This window comes from Equus caballus, chromosome 11 (genome assembly GCF_041296265.1).
Source record: "Equus caballus isolate H_3958 breed thoroughbred chromosome 11, TB-T2T, whole genome shotgun sequence".
Lineage (NCBI taxonomy): Eukaryota > Metazoa > Chordata > Mammalia > Perissodactyla > Equidae > Equus > Equus caballus.
Genome location: NC_091694.1, coordinates 23141455 through 23157790, shown reverse-complemented (window position 1 = coordinate 23157790; position 16336 = coordinate 23141455). Strand labels below are relative to the sequence as shown.

General features: G+C 53.3%; 2 protein-coding genes across 12 annotated transcripts in view; one reads left to right on the top strand and one right to left on the bottom strand.

The window, feature by feature from the left end:
- Positions 1-16336, bottom strand: part of CACNB1 (calcium voltage-gated channel auxiliary subunit beta 1) — a 29240-nt gene that overhangs the window by 9568 nt on the left and 3336 nt on the right. For 2 of the 8 annotated variants that reach the window (XM_014740799.3, XM_070226185.1), the window contains exons 1-5: positions 3740-3857; positions 1999-2118; positions 1095-1217; positions 380-516; positions 78-154 (exon numbers count right to left, since the gene is read on the bottom strand). In XM_014740799.3, coding sequence (XP_014596285.1) covers positions 78-154; positions 380-516; positions 1095-1217; positions 1999-2118; positions 3740-3769 — 487 coding nt within the window. In that variant the 5' untranslated portion in view covers positions 3770-3857. Of the gene's footprint in view, positions 1-77; positions 155-379; positions 517-1094; positions 1218-1998; positions 2119-3739; positions 3864-5146; positions 5234-7676; positions 7986-8206; positions 8399-9014; positions 9166-9377; positions 9485-10011; positions 10113-16336 lie in introns of those variants that run through there. The other 6 variants (XM_001501362.6, XM_005597446.4, XM_003362392.5 and 3 more) reach the window with 6 other exon arrangements.
- On the top strand, positions 10142-15174 carry RPL19 (ribosomal protein L19). 4 transcript variants are annotated; one of them, XM_003362390.5, is made up of 6 exons: positions 10142-10466; positions 11393-11499; positions 12985-13107; positions 13746-13866; positions 14256-14366; positions 14967-15174. In XM_003362390.5, exons 1-6 carry the CDS (start codon positions 10462-10464, stop codon positions 15088-15090), a joined length of 591 nt encoding a protein of 196 aa, XP_003362438.1. In that variant the 5' UTR covers positions 10142-10461; the 3' UTR covers positions 15091-15174. The 4 variants fall into 4 exon arrangements, with proteins under 4 accessions (XP_003362438.1, XP_070082308.1, XP_070082307.1 ...); XM_070226207.1 differs by having other exon boundaries at positions 10458-10527; XM_070226206.1 differs by having other exon boundaries at positions 10461-10594.

Below are 16336 nucleotides of genomic sequence, written 5' to 3'. Positions count from 1 at the left end.
AAAGGAGGGGACAGGCAGTGGGGAGATCACCCCACCCAGGAGCTCCCTGAACCCCCTGGGGTGGCGGCAGCTCTTACCACTGGCAGGGGGCGTGGGGCGGCGGGTGCCAGTCACCACGTCTCCCAGACTGGAGCTGGAGTTGTCACCTGATTTGCTGTGTGGGCAGAGAGGCAAATGGAGCCGTGAACAAAGGGGTGGGCGTGAGGGTGGGGGAATCTTGTTCTCTCACATGCTGCCCACCCCCCAGGAGATCCTCCAGCCCCAGTGGTGATGCCACAGGCTGCTCTGTGCCCTCAGGGCAATGCGTCAACATGTGAGGCCTAGTCCTGGCTGGATGGCCTCTCCCAGGGTTGGGAGTGCCCCGCCCCCAGCCAGACACCTGGAGCTGAGGCGGTTCTGGCGCAGCTTCTGTTCCTGCAGCAGGCGCAGGCTGTCCAGTTTGACAGGGCTGGGGATGAAGCCAACCTCACAGCCCTCCTTCACCAGCCGCCCGATCCACCAGTCATTATTGTACTTCTGCAAACAACAATGGCAGGTGGGGTGGGAGAGACCCAGAGGGAGACTGGAGATGCGAGCCAACAGCCATCCTCCAGGGGAAACCACCCTCAGACTTGCCCACCCTGCCCAAGGGGTGGCAGCCTCAAAGAACCTGGCCCCTGGCTCCAGCCTCTGAGTACAGGCCCCGATTCTCAGGACAACTCCAAGACCAGCATCCTCTTGGGCTATGGACCACCCCATCCCCAGCACATCCCTGTTCTGGGAGTCCTTCCTCCACCATGTGCCTGCCCTACCCTGGAAAGTCAGGGAGAGGAATAAATGCTGACACCTACATGTCACCTACAATGTGCTTGGCACGTTGCCCCTCCACTTACAAGCCTCATCACAAACCCTCCCAACAACCTTGTGACCTAGGCATTACCACCCCATTTTATGAAAAATTAGAAGCTCAGAGACGTGGAGAGATTTGTCTAAGATCATATAGATTCAGCCCAGCTCTGCTTGGGTCAAAAGTCTTTTTCCACTAGAACTCTGGATGCCCCTCTCCTAGCACCCACCACCATGCCCTCCCTCCAGATGCCAAGTGCTCTCCGCACCTCTTTGATGTGCAGGAAGTCCTTGGGCTCGAAGGTGATGGCCACTCCCTGCACAGGCACCTCATCCCCTGGAGTCGGGTTGTAGCCGACATTTGTCCGCACAGCAAATGCCACCGGCTTGGTCTAGAGGAGGCACGGGGAGGATGACAATCAGATTAAACCACAATGTAATGTACAACTTCCTGACTGGGGTGGTGATTATGTGGAGGTTTGTGTTGTAAATCGTTCGTTTAAACATATACTGAATGGCTTATGTAGTTTTTTGTATGTACGTTAAATTTCGCAATAAAAGAAAGAAAGCAAAAAATAGCACTGTCTTCTCAGGGTGCAGGATGGCACTGGGGAATGATAAGTATTCGGGGTTGGGGAGCCCAGAATGAAACCCAGAAGGAATAATAATAATGGTAATAATAATTAATAATAATAGTAATAGTAATAATCATGATAGCTACTACCGTTTAGTGTGCCAGGTACTGTGTTACATGTCTCACACACATTATTTCATTTAGTTATTCATCACAAAAGCCCTATGAAATTAAGTACTATTATTATCTTTATTTTAATGAATGAGAAGACTAAAGCTCAGAAAGGTTAAGTGACTTGCCTGAGATCCCACAGCTTATAATAGCCCAAGAAGTTCGATTCCAGAAAGAAGTGAAAACTTTTAGCACTTCTCAAGTTCCTATTATGTGTGGAAACAGTACTAGGCACTTATTATACTGCACAAAGAGGCAGCTATTAGGGCCCACATTTTACAGATGACAGACAGACGTACATCGAGGCCCAGGGGTACACCAGCTAGGAAGTGGCTGAGCCGAGACTTGACCCTGGGTCCATCCAGGCTGTCTCTAAGATGTGGGGGTGGGGGAAATAATGCCAGCACAGCCCCACTCGCCTCTCTCACCTTGGCTTTCTCGAGCTGGGCTAATGCCTGGCGCTCTGCCTCCTTCCTTAAGGCCTCCCGGTCCTCCTCCAGAGACACGTCGGAGTCCGACGGACGGCTGGTGTAGGACTCCGCCGAGCCCTGAAAACAGACAGGGCCTGCTCAGGGCCAACGCTGCCTCCCCAGCTCCTGGGCCTCAGAAGGCATGGAGGTACCACCCATTATGGATGTCTCAAACCCCAGGCAGCCCAGCATGATGCCACAAGGGCCAGAAAAAGGTGGTAATAGATGGGAGCAGCCAGAGATTGAGGTTTGCAGGACCCAGGGAAGAGTGTGGCCCTAGGAAGGGTGACAGCAGCAAGCAGGGGGTTAAGGCAGGTCCAAGGACAGCTGCTGGGGCCCCGGGAGGGGTGGGAACCTGATAGGGGCACTGCACAGGGGAGGAGTGCCAGGGGACGCGTCTCCACTCCCTGCTCCTCCTTCCCTCCCCTGCCCCCAGTACCGGCTGAGATAGACTCAGCAGAGGCCCAGTGAGTCCTCCCAGCTCCCAGTATAGCCACCAGCTTAGGCCTGAGCGCTCTGCACCATTGGCAGTAGGCAGCCTGCTCGGCATGATGCAGCCATCAAAAATTTTGCTATCTTTTGCTCAAAGATGAGAGAAGACAGAATCCTACCTCCACTGCCAGAATCAGGAGAGCCCCAACCCTCAGGCTCATGAGATACAAAAGAGAACCCAAGATTCCTGGGGTGGTACAGGCGGAAGAGGCAAGTTAAGAGCAGAATATGGGGCAGGACTTTTCCCAATACCAGGGCTGCCGGCTGCCGGGGTCAAGGCAGGCTCAGAAGTCTGGGTGTGCCAGGAAGCTGGCCTTGACCACCCTGACCATCCCAGAGCACAAGGAACTCCTTCAGGGATGCAGACACATGTGTAAGACACACGTAGCCTGTCCAGACCCTGAGTGTGAATGAACATACTTATTCATGGGTCTGCTTGGATGTGCAACTTCGAGTGTATTTAGGACGGTGTGTTCCATGATTAAGTGCTGGATGTGCATGACTGAATGCACACAGGTACACATGAGTGCATACAGGGGGGTCCTAGGTGTCTGCGTCTCTGAGGGTGTGTGTGGCACGTGAGGGCAGGAGCCAGGAGGTGTGGATTTGTGTGACCACGCTGCGGTGGTGTTGCTGCAAGGGACGGGAGATGATGTGGGAAAGAGCAGAACTGCAGAGATGTGGGGGTCCTTTCCTGAAGGCATGAAAGGGTCACTTGGCCAGGAATGTCCATTAGCTTAGTATGGAGGGGACCTGGGAAAGAGCGAAGACAAAGTCCCACCTTCCTCAGAGGGCCCTTGTCCTTAGCTAGCGCTGTTGTCCATCCCCTTCCTCAAACCAAGAAAATGGGAGACTCGTGAGGGGAAAGTGGGTGAACGGTGGAGGGTGGGGTCTCTAAAAGGAGCTGGAAAAGAGATCCAAAGGAAGGAGAGTGAAAACCGGCCAATCTACCACTCTCCTGCTGACAGGAGCACTCAGAGCCAGGGGGACAGACGCCCAGAGAGCCAGAGAATGAGACCCAGAGATAGAGTGATAGAGAGGCACTTACTGACCCCAACACACACACATGCACACGGACATATAAGAAATGGCGGGAGGCAGGGAAACAGTGAGGAGGCAAGGAGACAGGCTGGAGTGTAGGCCCCCCCACCAGCTTTCTTGAGGGGCTGCTCCCACCCCCCTACCCCCCACCCCATCACCAGCTCACCACTGCAAGGGTCCGGCTGGGCGCCTCCATCCTGGCGCCCTCAGTGCCTGGCCCTGCTGGCCTAAGGGGTGGCCCAAACTGCCCGTTCCCCCAGGGGGCTCAGGTTACAAGCAGAGTTGCTACATGTGCAAACTGCTAGGGTATATTTAGCTCAGAGATGTGGCAAGGACTGCCCCCCCACTCGCCGCCACCTACTGGGGGTCAGAGCTGGGGAGATGAGAGGAGGAGGGATTGGAGGCTGGGGTCTGACCCCCTGGGGTCGGCAAACACTGAAAGAACCAAGGCCCTCTTCTGTCAAGAGGGGTGACACCAAGCACAGTGTCATTCTTCCTAGCCGGGTCCTGACCCAGCCCTGCAACAGGAGGGATGAGGGAGAGATTGAAAAAAGGACTTCCTGTATGTATGCATACTTAGGAGATGCTGGGATAAAGGCTCCCTTTCCTGACCCTCTCGGGTCAAGCCTGGCCTTAGATGTGCCAAGTGTTGTAGAGACAGAAGAATCACAAACAAGGGCCTTACTCCAGTCTGTGGTGGATCTACCTGGCACCATCCTTTCTCCCGCCCAAGGGGCGATGACCTCTCTACCATCCTCTGCCCTCATATGCCCTGCCCATTTCCTCTTCAACATACTCCTTTTCCTTGTCTGCTCCCGAGCTCCTCTCCCCTTTTTTGGGTACCAGGCTTTATTGAGATGCTCTGTAGTCATAACAACCAAATGCCTCTCTCGCTGCCTTTCCCTGAGCCTGAGATGACCTGGGGTTGAGTTAGAATAGAGACGAGAATGGCACCTTCCTGACTGAGCCCAGATCCCAGAAAGCTATTCAGTTACCTACGTCAGTCAGGGGTGCTGGGATAAAGTCCTCTCTAAAACCAACTCCCTCCTGCCTCTACCCCACCTCCCTCAACGCATTTTCTCTCCGCATATTAAAGAACAGTCCTATCTGGATGTGAGAAGGGCGGTTTCTGGACCCATACCTAACCAGAATTCCAGGCTCTGCAATGTCCTGGCTCCGCATTTCTTAGGACCTGCCTCTACCTCATGCTGTCACAGATTCTGGGGGAGGACATGGAAGCAGACAGCCGGCAGGGGGAGTGGGTGACAGCCCGAAGCAAGCTAGAAGGAGGCAGGCCAGGCTGTCCCTGAATGAGATGACGCAGGCAGGCAGGCAGGCAGTAGGGGCTGGTGCTTGGTGCTGGGGGAGGGGCTGGACGGACGGGGGCTGAGGGAGTGGGTGCAGCTGAAAGTATATGCAGGAGAGGTCATGGGGTGTGAGGGTGATGGGGTGGTTCAGGCAGGTGACAAATGACATGGGGGAGGGTGCCTGGAGAAAGCCTCAGACCCAGCTCACCAATGCTGGTCTCCACCAGCCAGCCACCTCCCTCTCCTCAGCCCAGCCTCCCCATTACCTGGCGGACAAAGCTGTTGGATGTTGTATCCGAGGACGTGCTCCCATCCGACCTTTTGAACCGCCCTTTCCTCTTGCTGTATTTGCCCTGGAGAAGCCAGGAAGGGACAAGAGTGGAATCAGAAAGCACCTTTCCCAACCCTCATCCCATCAGGCCCAGAGCTACAGCCAAGCCTCGGGAATATCATTCCCTGATCGGAACAGCCCCCCCCCACCTTCTTCCCAAGATGGTACAGCCCGAGGGGGAGGGAAGGCCCAGACCACAGCCCTGGGGTGGGGGACAGTGTACAAGAGCGCTGGGAAGCACACACAGAAACCCCCAAACCAAATCGCAGAGGCTGGGAAGGGGGAGGCACTGACAAGCTGGAGGCTCATTAGGCAGCAAAGCTAATTAAGATGCTGGGCAGGCTGCAGAGGCCTGGGGGAAGGGAGAGGCTGTCTGCAGTGCTGGGGGGGCCAGCAGGCAGAGAGAGCTGGGGAAAGTCCCCCGCCCTCTCCCCCTCAACTGGAGCAGAGCGGGCCTGAGAGTGCTGTGGCCCCAGAGCAGAGAAGAGGAAAAGAGGAATGGCCACCGGGCCCAGGCAGGCTTCTCCTCATGCCCAACTCTCGCCTTCATTTTTCATTTTTCGCTGAGTGCAGAGGGGAGTGGCAGCTCTCAGCTCTTGGAGACCCAAAACGAGATATCCGGGAGTGGTGGGGGGTGTGGAACTGCATTTGGAAAGTGAACACCCAAGCCCAACTCTGGCTCAGGGCCATGGGGCAGATTTAGCTATCCCCACCCCAGCCCTGGCAAGACTTTGTCTCAGCCCCCTCCTCACCACCACAGTGGTCACACTTCTTCCCAAGGGGGTAAGAGAGATGGAGCCTCCTCTCTCTAACCCCCAGCTGCCACTGCCCACACGCTGTCCCCATGGTACCCACCAGGCTACGTCAATCTAAATGCCCCTTGGCCCTGCCCCAAGGCCAGCCTAGGACAGAGCCCCCACAGGTCCCTGAGGTAGGCTGGCTCAGTCTCACTGGTTGGGCTCCTGGCCTGAGTGGAGTGGACGCTGCCTCACATCTCAAGCAGCCATGCATTCAGGGATTTCCAGGCCTCCTGTAAAGGGGGCTGCTTCTTTGCCCTCCCCTACTCACATACACACATTAGCCCCAAGCCAGCCCAGAGTAGGGTAGAATAATTGAGGGTTCAGGCCCTCCAAGCCCCCGCCGCCAGCCTCCATCCTAGAGTTTCTTTGCCAACAAAGCTAGATAAGCCACCACGAGGCTGGGGGCTCTGGTTCCTTGGACCTGAGTACAGGAAGGAAAATGGAGATGGGACAGAAGGGCACCTCGGAACCCTTCAAGAAGCCTCCCTCTCATTCCCTTCTCTCAATCTAGACATACACCCAACCTCTAGGATCGAGGACCCCTACAAACTTAAGAGGATCTCTCAGTGAGCCCCAGACTCTTTCACACCACCACCACCCCAGGCTGGGAAAAGGGAGTGGCACCCAGAGGGACAAGGGACAGCTGAAAGGAAGGCCCCAGTCAGCTGCCTCCCAGGCTCCAAGGGGCCTAGGGTGGAGAAAGGAGGTATTTTTAGGTCTGATCTGACCCCCCCTACATGCCCATCAACCACATTATCATGATGGTTACAGTTGCTCGAGACTGGCCACAGCAAGAAAAGAGTTAATGCTATCCTACCCTTGGGGTATTGCCAGATTGGAGAAGGACATAATATCCCAGAGAAATTCCCTGGCACGACCCCCCCAGACTCTGCTGGTCACCAACCACACCCAAGAATGCCCCTTCCTGGGGGTAAACCAGGGGCACAGCAAAGTGTGAGTGGGGGTGGGATGGCAGACCCCTCCTGAAGGTAACACAGCTTCTTCCCCTCCAGGACAGTGAGTTGGCATCCATCCAACTTTCCAAACTTTGGAGGCGTTTTCCGGGGCTGGGGGGTGGGGTGCGGAGGGAGAGATAACGTGGGTGTTGGGGGAGGGGAGCTGGTCCAACACAGGGATGGAGCTGAGGTGTCTGGGATGGGGGCCTGGCCCCTTCCCGACCCTCCAGGACCAGTGTCTGCGGCTCCGAAGACCTGCTGGCACCGCCCTCTGACCATCTCCTCGGCCATCTCCCGGGGCCACCCCCGCCCCACCCACCCTTGCCCGACGCCCCTGAGCGTGCTCTGCGTCGCCCCCTCTGCCAGAGCTCGCTCTCCAGCTTCGCTCAATCTCCGGATCCCCCCGCCAGCACCCTTTCTCTCAACCCACTGGAGCCAGTACCCGAGCAGCAGAGACCCCGACGCGGGGGAGAGGAGGAGGCGAGGATGACAGGCGGCCCAACCACCCCCTTCCCGCTCCGCAAAACCGCAGCCCAACTCCGGGCCAAGCGCCCATCAATCATTAACCCGGCATGATGAGGGGCGCGCAGGCGCCCCTCTCCCCTCGGCGCCGGGCACAGAACCCCTTCCTGCCCGGCGCCCCCCGAGCCGACCCCACAAGCAACGCGGAGGCGACCCCCTCCCCTCGGGCCCAGCCACCATGCCTCACCTGTGGGCTGGGGTCGAAGACCTCCATGGGGATCTCCTGGGAGGGTGGGTAAGGGCCCCGGGACATGCTGGTCTTCTGGACCATGGAGAGGAGTCTCCCCTCCGGCCGCCGGCCCGGCCCAGCCGGGCGCCCTCAGCGCATGAGAAAGGCCGTCGGAACCGAGAGCAGCGCAGCGCAGCCAGCAACCGGTGCAGCCACCTGGCCCGGTCTTCGGTTGCCCTCTTCCTGCCTTCCCTCCCTCCTCCCGCTCTCTCCTCTGCGGCCGCAGCCTCCTCCGCCCCTGAAGGCTCAGCATCTCCCCCCGCCCCCTCCCTCCCTCCCTCCCTCCCTCTGCCCGCCCCAGCCCCGCCCCTCGCAGCCCCTCCGGCGGCTCCGCACAGACAATGGGAGGGCGGCCGGAGGGAGGCACGCCCCTCCTGGCTCTAGACGGGGCTCGGCGCTGGCCTCGGTCTGGCCCGGGGTGAGGGCGGCCCGCTCTGAGGGGAGAGGAGAAACCGGCCTTGGGGCTGGGGGCGGGGGGTGCGGCTTACCAGTGGATGCCGAGCCCTGATGGGGGTGAAGCGCGGATTAGCATGGCTGGCACCTACGCCCCCTTCCGTCCCAAACCGCTCTTCCTAGCGGTCTCCCCATTCCACTCCAGCTTGGGCCACCGGAACTTCCCGCTCCCGGTTATCCTGGGACCTGGCTTTAACTCCTTTCTCCCCAGTGTGCGCCCGGGCCGCCTAGAACCAAACAGAAAGGCCCTTCCACCTACAACATGGTAGTGCAGGCCGGCCGGAGGCTGAGGCTGGGGTGGGGAGGCTGTCCAAAGGGAGTCCCAACAGAGACAGGAACAAGAAATCCCAGGAACCCAGGAGTTCTTCTGCCCTAGTCGCTAGTATCTCTCAGGCCCTCCCAAAAGGCCAGGAGTGGGGCTGGGTGAGGTCCCTGTTCTCGGAAGAGAGAGGAAAGAGGAGGAAGAAATGTGGAGCTGAGGAGAAACTGGCTAAAATCAGGTCTAACGCTCTTGCCCTAGAATTGCTACCCCTTCATCCTTGATTTGGGGACAAATATCCAAGGCCTGGACCCCACACACCATGATCTGTGGAGAGAAAAGGAACAGGGGATTCTGGCAAGAGACTCTGGTGCCAATTTGGTAAAGGGTCTGTCTGGTCACATGGCCCTGGACAAATCACCACACCTCTCCTGCAACATGGGGTTGCCGGTACTGTGCTGTCTTTGTCACCTGGGATTATTAGGAGGATGAGGGAGAATGAAATTAAATGATGGATTGCTGGGGTGTTTGGAGATGCTGTAAGGTGCTGTACAGGAGTCAGTCAAGACAGGAGGACCTCTTACCGCCATAGGTGCCCCTTCCCGTGCTTCATAGAGATGAGAAGCAGAATGGAGAAGTTCCCGGGTTCAGTGACCCTAAAATAAGGCCAGCCTGCTGTGTTCTGCTGGAGGAGAGACTGTGGAATACACTGACGCCTCCTCCTCGCTCTGGGTTCTGCAACAAGTGGATGGGCAGCCTAAGTCGTTTCTCTGATCACATTACTTTGAGGGAGAGTGAGGATGAAGCACATTAGCATTGTTCCATGAACAGATCCAACCCTAGCAAGGTTCCCATTTGCTCCCTGGACACGAGAGACCCTGGCATGACAGACAAGGCATGGGTTTTGCAGTCAGAACTGGATTTTCAAATTCTGCTACCTCACTCACCTGTAAAATGAGGATGACACTGATTGTGTTGTGAAGAAGTGGCATGAATTTTGCTTCCCTCCGTCTCTTTTGACCTTCTCAGCTTTAATTGGCAGCCAGAAAACTTCCTGTGATAGAGATGGGGTGATCTGCTTGAGCCAAGCAAGGAGGTGGAGCCAGAACTCAGATCTAGGTTTCTTAGACCCCAGAATATTCTCCTTGGGTTTTTGCATTGGGTGCTTCAGAAAAAGAGGAAAGAATTATGGGTGGTCCCATCATTCAAATTTATTTATTTTTTATTTTTAAAATTTATTCTTTTAACTCACAACTGTTCATTCACTCAGACTGTGCACCATTTCTCAAGTGCCTACAATGTGCACAGCTCCATGAGAACCAAACAAAAGACTGGTTCCCACCATCAATGAGCTTGTTGTCCTGATGCCTTCCTTTGCAATTTGCAAACGTTAACTCACGTGATTTTCACAAATGAATGACGGAAATATTAGGATTAGGTACACTTTACAGAGGAGGAAACTGAGGCGCTAACAGATTAAGCACCGTAGTGAAGCAAAAAACATATCTAGCGATCTGTTCTGCACGCCAGAGGCTCCCACTCTACCGGGAGAGTGAATTACAGGTTGCTTTTTCCTGATACCTGCGCTCATTGTTCTCTCTCGCTTCATTCATAATTTTTTTTCCCGCTAATAAAGCATTAGTCTGGAAGACGCAGGACGCCTGCTAGGACTAGGCCACTCTAGCAAAACCCCCTATCCCGCCTGCGCAATCCACCCTGACTTCCGGCTGCCACTGCCCACGTGACCAGGTACCCTTACTGCGCGTGCCTAGTAGGAAGTCGGACTATACCACTTTGCCTTACCGAAGGGGTATATTTTCTATGTTTTTAAGTTTAAAACCGACTCTCTATATTAGGCTTCTATTATTCCGCGTCTTTACAGAGGTTTAAGTAAGTTGGGGTGGTAGGAGATGAAAGGACCCGAGGAGAATACAGGCGAAAGCGGAGTGGGGGATGGGCTCTCCCCCTCACAGATAATGGGAGGAGCCTGGCCAGACGGAGTTCTTTCCTTTTGCTGCTGCGGCCGCAGCCATGAGGTGAGGGCATGTGGGTCTCCTGTCTTGTTTGATCCGGCCTGCCGGGGGACAGCCGGGCTCGGTACCGCGGCCCTGGGTGGGAGAGATGAGCTGGAGAGGCCCTGACGCGGCCGACCCCGGAGTGTGGGGTAGGCCGGAGCACACCAGGCCCCGGCCTCTAGAGGGTGGGGGTGGGGAGCGTCCCGGGAGCGCGGGGCCTGGGGAAGGCGGGCCCCGCGCGGGTCGGAGGCGATCCACGCGGGCAGAGGAAAGGCAGCGGCGGGGACTAGGCAGTGGCCTCCTTACTGGCTGGGCGCACCTGGATCCGAACCTGTCTTTGCTTCCATATGACGTAGGACAGGCCTCCGATTGCCGAGACTTGGGCGACCCCTAGCACTTTGACGCCTTCCACCCCAGAGACCGCTCATGAGAAGATGAAGGCTAGCTGAACGTAGTTTATTACTGTGATAAGACGAGGAAAAGGAGCCTGGGTAGCAAAGGACTAGACTAGCAAATTGGGTCCACTGGCCTCGGATTCTTCGCTTTAAACATTTGTTTTTAGAGCAGGATACCAGAAAAGGGCATAAGCCCCCACTTCATCCCAATTGTATCTGTCAACCTCATTTTCCAGAAGAGAAAACTGAGGCACATCTTGGACTTTGTCTTCATCCCAGGGTGGCCAGTTGCCCCCTACAGGAACGCACAGCCCTAAGCTTTAAGAAAGATCGTCATATAGGAAAGATTCTTATTCTGAAGATGTGGCGTTGGTGGCAAAAGTCTTGGGGGAGATGTATTCACCCTTAATACTAAGTGCACGTACACATCCACTTTCCCATATGTCATGTTTGGTAACCACAGAAGACTTTGGTGGGCAGCTCTTGCTGGGGATGCTCATTCTCACCCAGGAATGGCTTCCAGGGCCTGATGGTGTTTTCTCTTTGTTACAGTATGCTCAGGCTTCAGAAGAGACTTGCCTCCAGTGTCCTCCGCTGTGGCAAAAAGAAGGTCTGGCTGGACCCCAATGAGACCAATGAAATCGCCAATGCCAACTCCCGTGAGTTCCTGGGGTCTATGTCCCTTCTTTGCCCTACCCCTTCCTCCTCCATGAGATGAAAGGTGACACAATTGTGTTGACTCTTAACAAACCTAGGAAAGCTCATAGTCTGGGGGTCTTGTAAAATGGAGGAGTCCCAGGAGTGCAAGGATGCCAGATGTTCTCCTCCTGTCATTTGCCAGAATGACAGGATAGAAGTTAAAGGAACCACCTGATGTTTTAATGATGATTACTAGAGTAGCTATTCTGTTGTATAGCTATGTGAAGGAAGAGGTGCAGGGACTGGGGTGTAGAGATGGCTAAGGAAAGGAAGTGGTGAGTTTGAAAGACCTGAGGCCTCAGATTTTAGTAGAGGCCTATTGGCATAGAATAATTCAAGGCAGTTAAACAGTTGTCATCCTGCAGATAGCATCAACATACCCACATTAATTCCATGTAACGTGGTTACAGAAAAAGAGTATTCAATGACATTTGTTAAAGATGGTAAGGCATGATTTATTCAGGACCATTATGAAAGACATAGGGACCACTGCAATGTGGGGGAGAGATGGGGCTCAAATCTTAATATAGCATGGGCAAGTAGGAATTTATAGCCAAGGAGCATGGTGTGGGGGTCAGTGGATGGAAAATTAGTAAGAGGAAACATTAGAGGTAAGAGAGATTCTGGCTAAACTGACCTAACAGGGTTCTTGGCGAAGACAGGCCAGGGTGATCATACCTGACCAGGGGAATGGCGGTTGATGATGAACCTGATCTGACATCAAGGGTAGGGGTTTCTGCTTAAACTGACTTAAGCAGCTTCTTACTAAAACTAGAATTTACAAGGAAATGCACAGGTGGGCCTAGGAGAAGGTTCAGGAGATTGATGAAAGTTTGGTCAAGCAGAGAATCTTTGTCAGTATCACAGAATTTCTCAACCTGCTTGGATTTGTGGTATTGTTTGTGCTCAAAGCTCCTAACCTTGTTTTAGACCAGTAGCTAATCGGTGAGAAAGATAGGATCTGAAGGACTAGGCTGTGTCTGTACACTATCTTGATCACGCATTCCCAAATATATGTATTTTTAGTATGCTATAAAACATCTACCAGGGCAGAAATGTTTAGAAGTTCCAGTATAGCCACCATTTTGTTTTGTTTTGTTTTTTAAGATTTTATCTTTCTTTTTTCTCCCCAAAGCCCCCTGGTACACAGTTGTATATTTTTCAGTTGCGGGTCCTTCCGGTTGTGGCATGTGGGATGCCACCTCAGCATGGCTTGAGGAGTGGTGCCATGTCCGCGCCCAGGATTCAAACTGGTGAAACCCTGGGCCACCAAAGCAGAGTGTGGGAACTTGGCCACAGGGCCAGCCCCAAGCCAAACCACCGTTTTTGAGACCACTCGGCTAGGGATGTGAGCACTGTCTCTGTCCTGTCCTGTTTGGACTCTGGGGCTGGTGTTCTTGGGGCTAGGCCCCAGCTGACTGACCAGGTCTGTTCTGTTTTCCCAGGTCAGCAGATCCGGAAGCTGATCAAAGATGGCCTGATCATCCGGAAGCCTGTGACTGTCCATTCCCGGGCTCGATGCCGGAAAAACACCTTGGCCCGCCGGAAGGGCAGGCATATGGGCATCGGTAAGTGTGTTCTTCCCCTTTCTCTAAGACTTAAGAAATAATAAATGTTTAAGTCTAGACTGAGATATATTCAGGATCTTTTTCTTCCCATTCTATCTCATCTTGAGCCCTTTTCTTACTCTGCATGTGTGCTTTTCTTCTGTATGAATCAGAAAGTTGACAGTGTTGGAGTTGAAGGTATTAGTAGAAAGAGGTCACATTTGTTGAGCATCTGCACTATGCCAAGGATTCTGCAGGGTGCTTAAATCCATTGTCCAGTAAATCCTGAAACCACTGTCGAGGGTCAGGATGATTTAGGGAGATGAAGGTCACACCACCTTTAAAGCCCTTTCCAGCTTCGCATACTGCCTTGGTGCATACCGTGTCAAGTCCGCCTTCTGCATGGAGTGAATGGGGGATAATTGCCTTGTTTGTGCTTCCTTAAAAATTGAGTAAAGGAAAGAAATTAAATACTTGGGATCATCATCTGTAAAATGGAAATAATGCTACTTAAAATAAGATGAAGCACTAGGCACATGACCCCGGTGACTTATAAAGTGTTTCAGAAATTGCCAGCTATCATTGTGACCATTAGCTGGCTCTAGTAACTGACTTGAGCCCCAGATGCACATTGTGGGCCTAACTCATCTTCCCTGCAGGTAAGCGAAAGGGTACTGCCAATGCTCGAATGCCAGAGAAGGTAACCTGGATGAGGAGGATGAGAATCCTGCGCCGGCTGCTTAGAAGATACCGTGAATCTAAGAAGATTGACCGCCACATGTAAGCACAGCTTCCTCTTGGGTGGGACCCCACTCACCCACCCACCCATTTGTTGCTTTGATGTCTTGATCTTTGCACAGATTTAAGCTCTGTCTCATTGACCTTGGGGACGGAGTCCTGTATCTTAGGCCTTTCTAAGAAAGTTCTTCCGTTCTGTCCTATTTTTCTTTTTTCCCCCCATAAACCATCAGGATAGCCCAAGAATTGAATTTGTCTGCTGGTTGAGCTCTTCTGTCCAGAAACTGCACAGTCTTGGTTTAGGGGAAGTAGTCCCTGCAGCAGAAGAGAGGAAAGGAGCCCTGCGTACTTAGGGACCTTGTGTGGAGGGGTAGACCACAGGGCCAAACTCTGATCCATTGCTGACCAGATCCTCTGCTTGTACCCTTCAGGTATCACAGCCTGTACCTGAAAGTGAAGGGTAATGTGTTCAAAAACAAGCGGATTCTCATGGAACACATCCACAAGCTGAAGGCAGACAAGGCTCGCAAGAAGCTTCTGGCGTAAGTTTTTTCAGGAATTGGCCTCTGTGTCATGGGGGCAGATTCTTTGACCTTCATTATAAGGGATCTTCTGAGACATTTAAAATGTGCTGATGGGCCAGCCTCAGGGCGCAGCTGTTAAGTTCACATGTTCCGCTTTGGTGGCCCGGGGTTTGCTGGTTCGATCCCGGGGGGGGGACCTATGCACCGTTAGTCAAGCCATGCTGTGGCAAGTGTCCCACATATAAAGTAGAGGAAGATGGGCATGGATGTTAGCTCAGGGCCAGTCTTCCTCAGCAGAAAAAAAAAAAAAAGGAGGATGGTAGTAGATGTTAGCTCAGGGCTAATCTTCCTCAAAAAAAAAAGTGTCGATGCCTAATCTTGACTTGCCTGCAGTCTGTCCAGAATTCAGCTGTTGTGTTACAGGTATATGCTCCTCTGTCCTGTACACACCCACACACCACCTCCCATCATTGTTGGGATAGAAATTGGGTTAGTTGAAGCTGAAGCTCTTGGTGGTCTCAGCAACTCGTATTCCACCAGCTGTCTAGGCTCAAGGGAGAAGTCTGGGCATGTGCTTCTCTCTGCCCAGCAGCTCATCTTTTCTCTTCCATTACCCAGGGACCAGGCTGAGGCCCGCAGGTCTAAGACCAAGGAAGCACGCAAGCGCCGCGAAGAGCGGCTCCAGGCCAAGAAAGAGGAAATCATCAAGACTCTCTCCAAGGAGGAAGAGACCAAGAAATAAAGCCTCCCCCTTTCTTGTCTGTACATAGTGGCCTCGACAGTTCGGTAGATCAACCATTCAATAAAACAAGCCTGTGTCTGCCTACCTCTGCTTCCACAGCTTCTGACTGCTTGCTGCGTCTTCACTGTTTAGAGGGTCAGAACTGGCCACACACTGAGGACTGGGATGCAGGCCCTGTATAGGCTGCCTGTTTGATTTCCTTCTTGGCCCCTGGCCTCTGGGGACGCACATGCCCCCTCTATCCATGGGAGAGATGTTTTTACCTTGTTTGAGTGGGGTGCGGGGCCTAGGAATGGCTTCTACCCAAGCCTCCGAAATACTGTGCTTCAAAACTGCCCTTTTCAGCAGAACAGGGGTGGCACCTCGGAGGCGGTCTCAAGTGTTGCTTGGGAACCAATAGTTGTGACACAGTTGTCACATTGTTTAAAAAGCAACAGAGATGGGGCCCGCCCAGTGGTGCAGCGGTTAAGTTGCTATGTTCTGCTTCTCGGTGGCCTGGGATTCGCCACTTCGGGTCCCAGGTGCAGACATGGCACCACTTGGCAAGCCATGCTGTGGTAGGTGTCCCACATATAAAATGGAGGAAGATGGGCACGGATGTTAGCTCAGGGCTAGTCTTCTCAGCAAAAAGAGGAGGATTGGCAGCAGATGTTAGCTCAGGACTAATCTTCCTCAAAAAAAAAAAAAAAAAGCAACAATAGTATGCTTACACTTCTCAACTGTGCACTCAAGTCCAAGGTTGAAATAGACTGCTCTAGAACTCCAGGACAATGGTGGTTTCAACTACCACCAGTCTGGAAGCTATGACACCTGTATTCCAACTGCTGATTACTGAGCTGCCTTTAAACAGCCTTACTGTAGTGTAACTGAAGCTGTTTTGAGCAGCCCAACTTGTAAACTTTTTTTCTGTCCTATCAGGTTTGGTTTATACCCATCACATAGGGCCCAAAGGAAAAGGCTTAGCAGAAATTGGAATAAAGGCACATAACATAGAAAACGTTGTCTTAAGCCATTGTGAGTTGGTTAATGAATTCATACCCCTCTTACAAATAGGAAGGAGGTGCTATTTTGCCACTTAACTGGTAGTCATAACTGCCAATAAGTTTTTCAATGAAGTAGTTGCTCGGTGAGCCAAGTACTGTTGGGCACTTTGCATTGCCTTATATTGACTGCAATCTTCATAACGTAAAGCAGGGTGGTTATTTTCTCCATTTTGCAGACATGAAGTGATGGGTTGGAGTCAGAC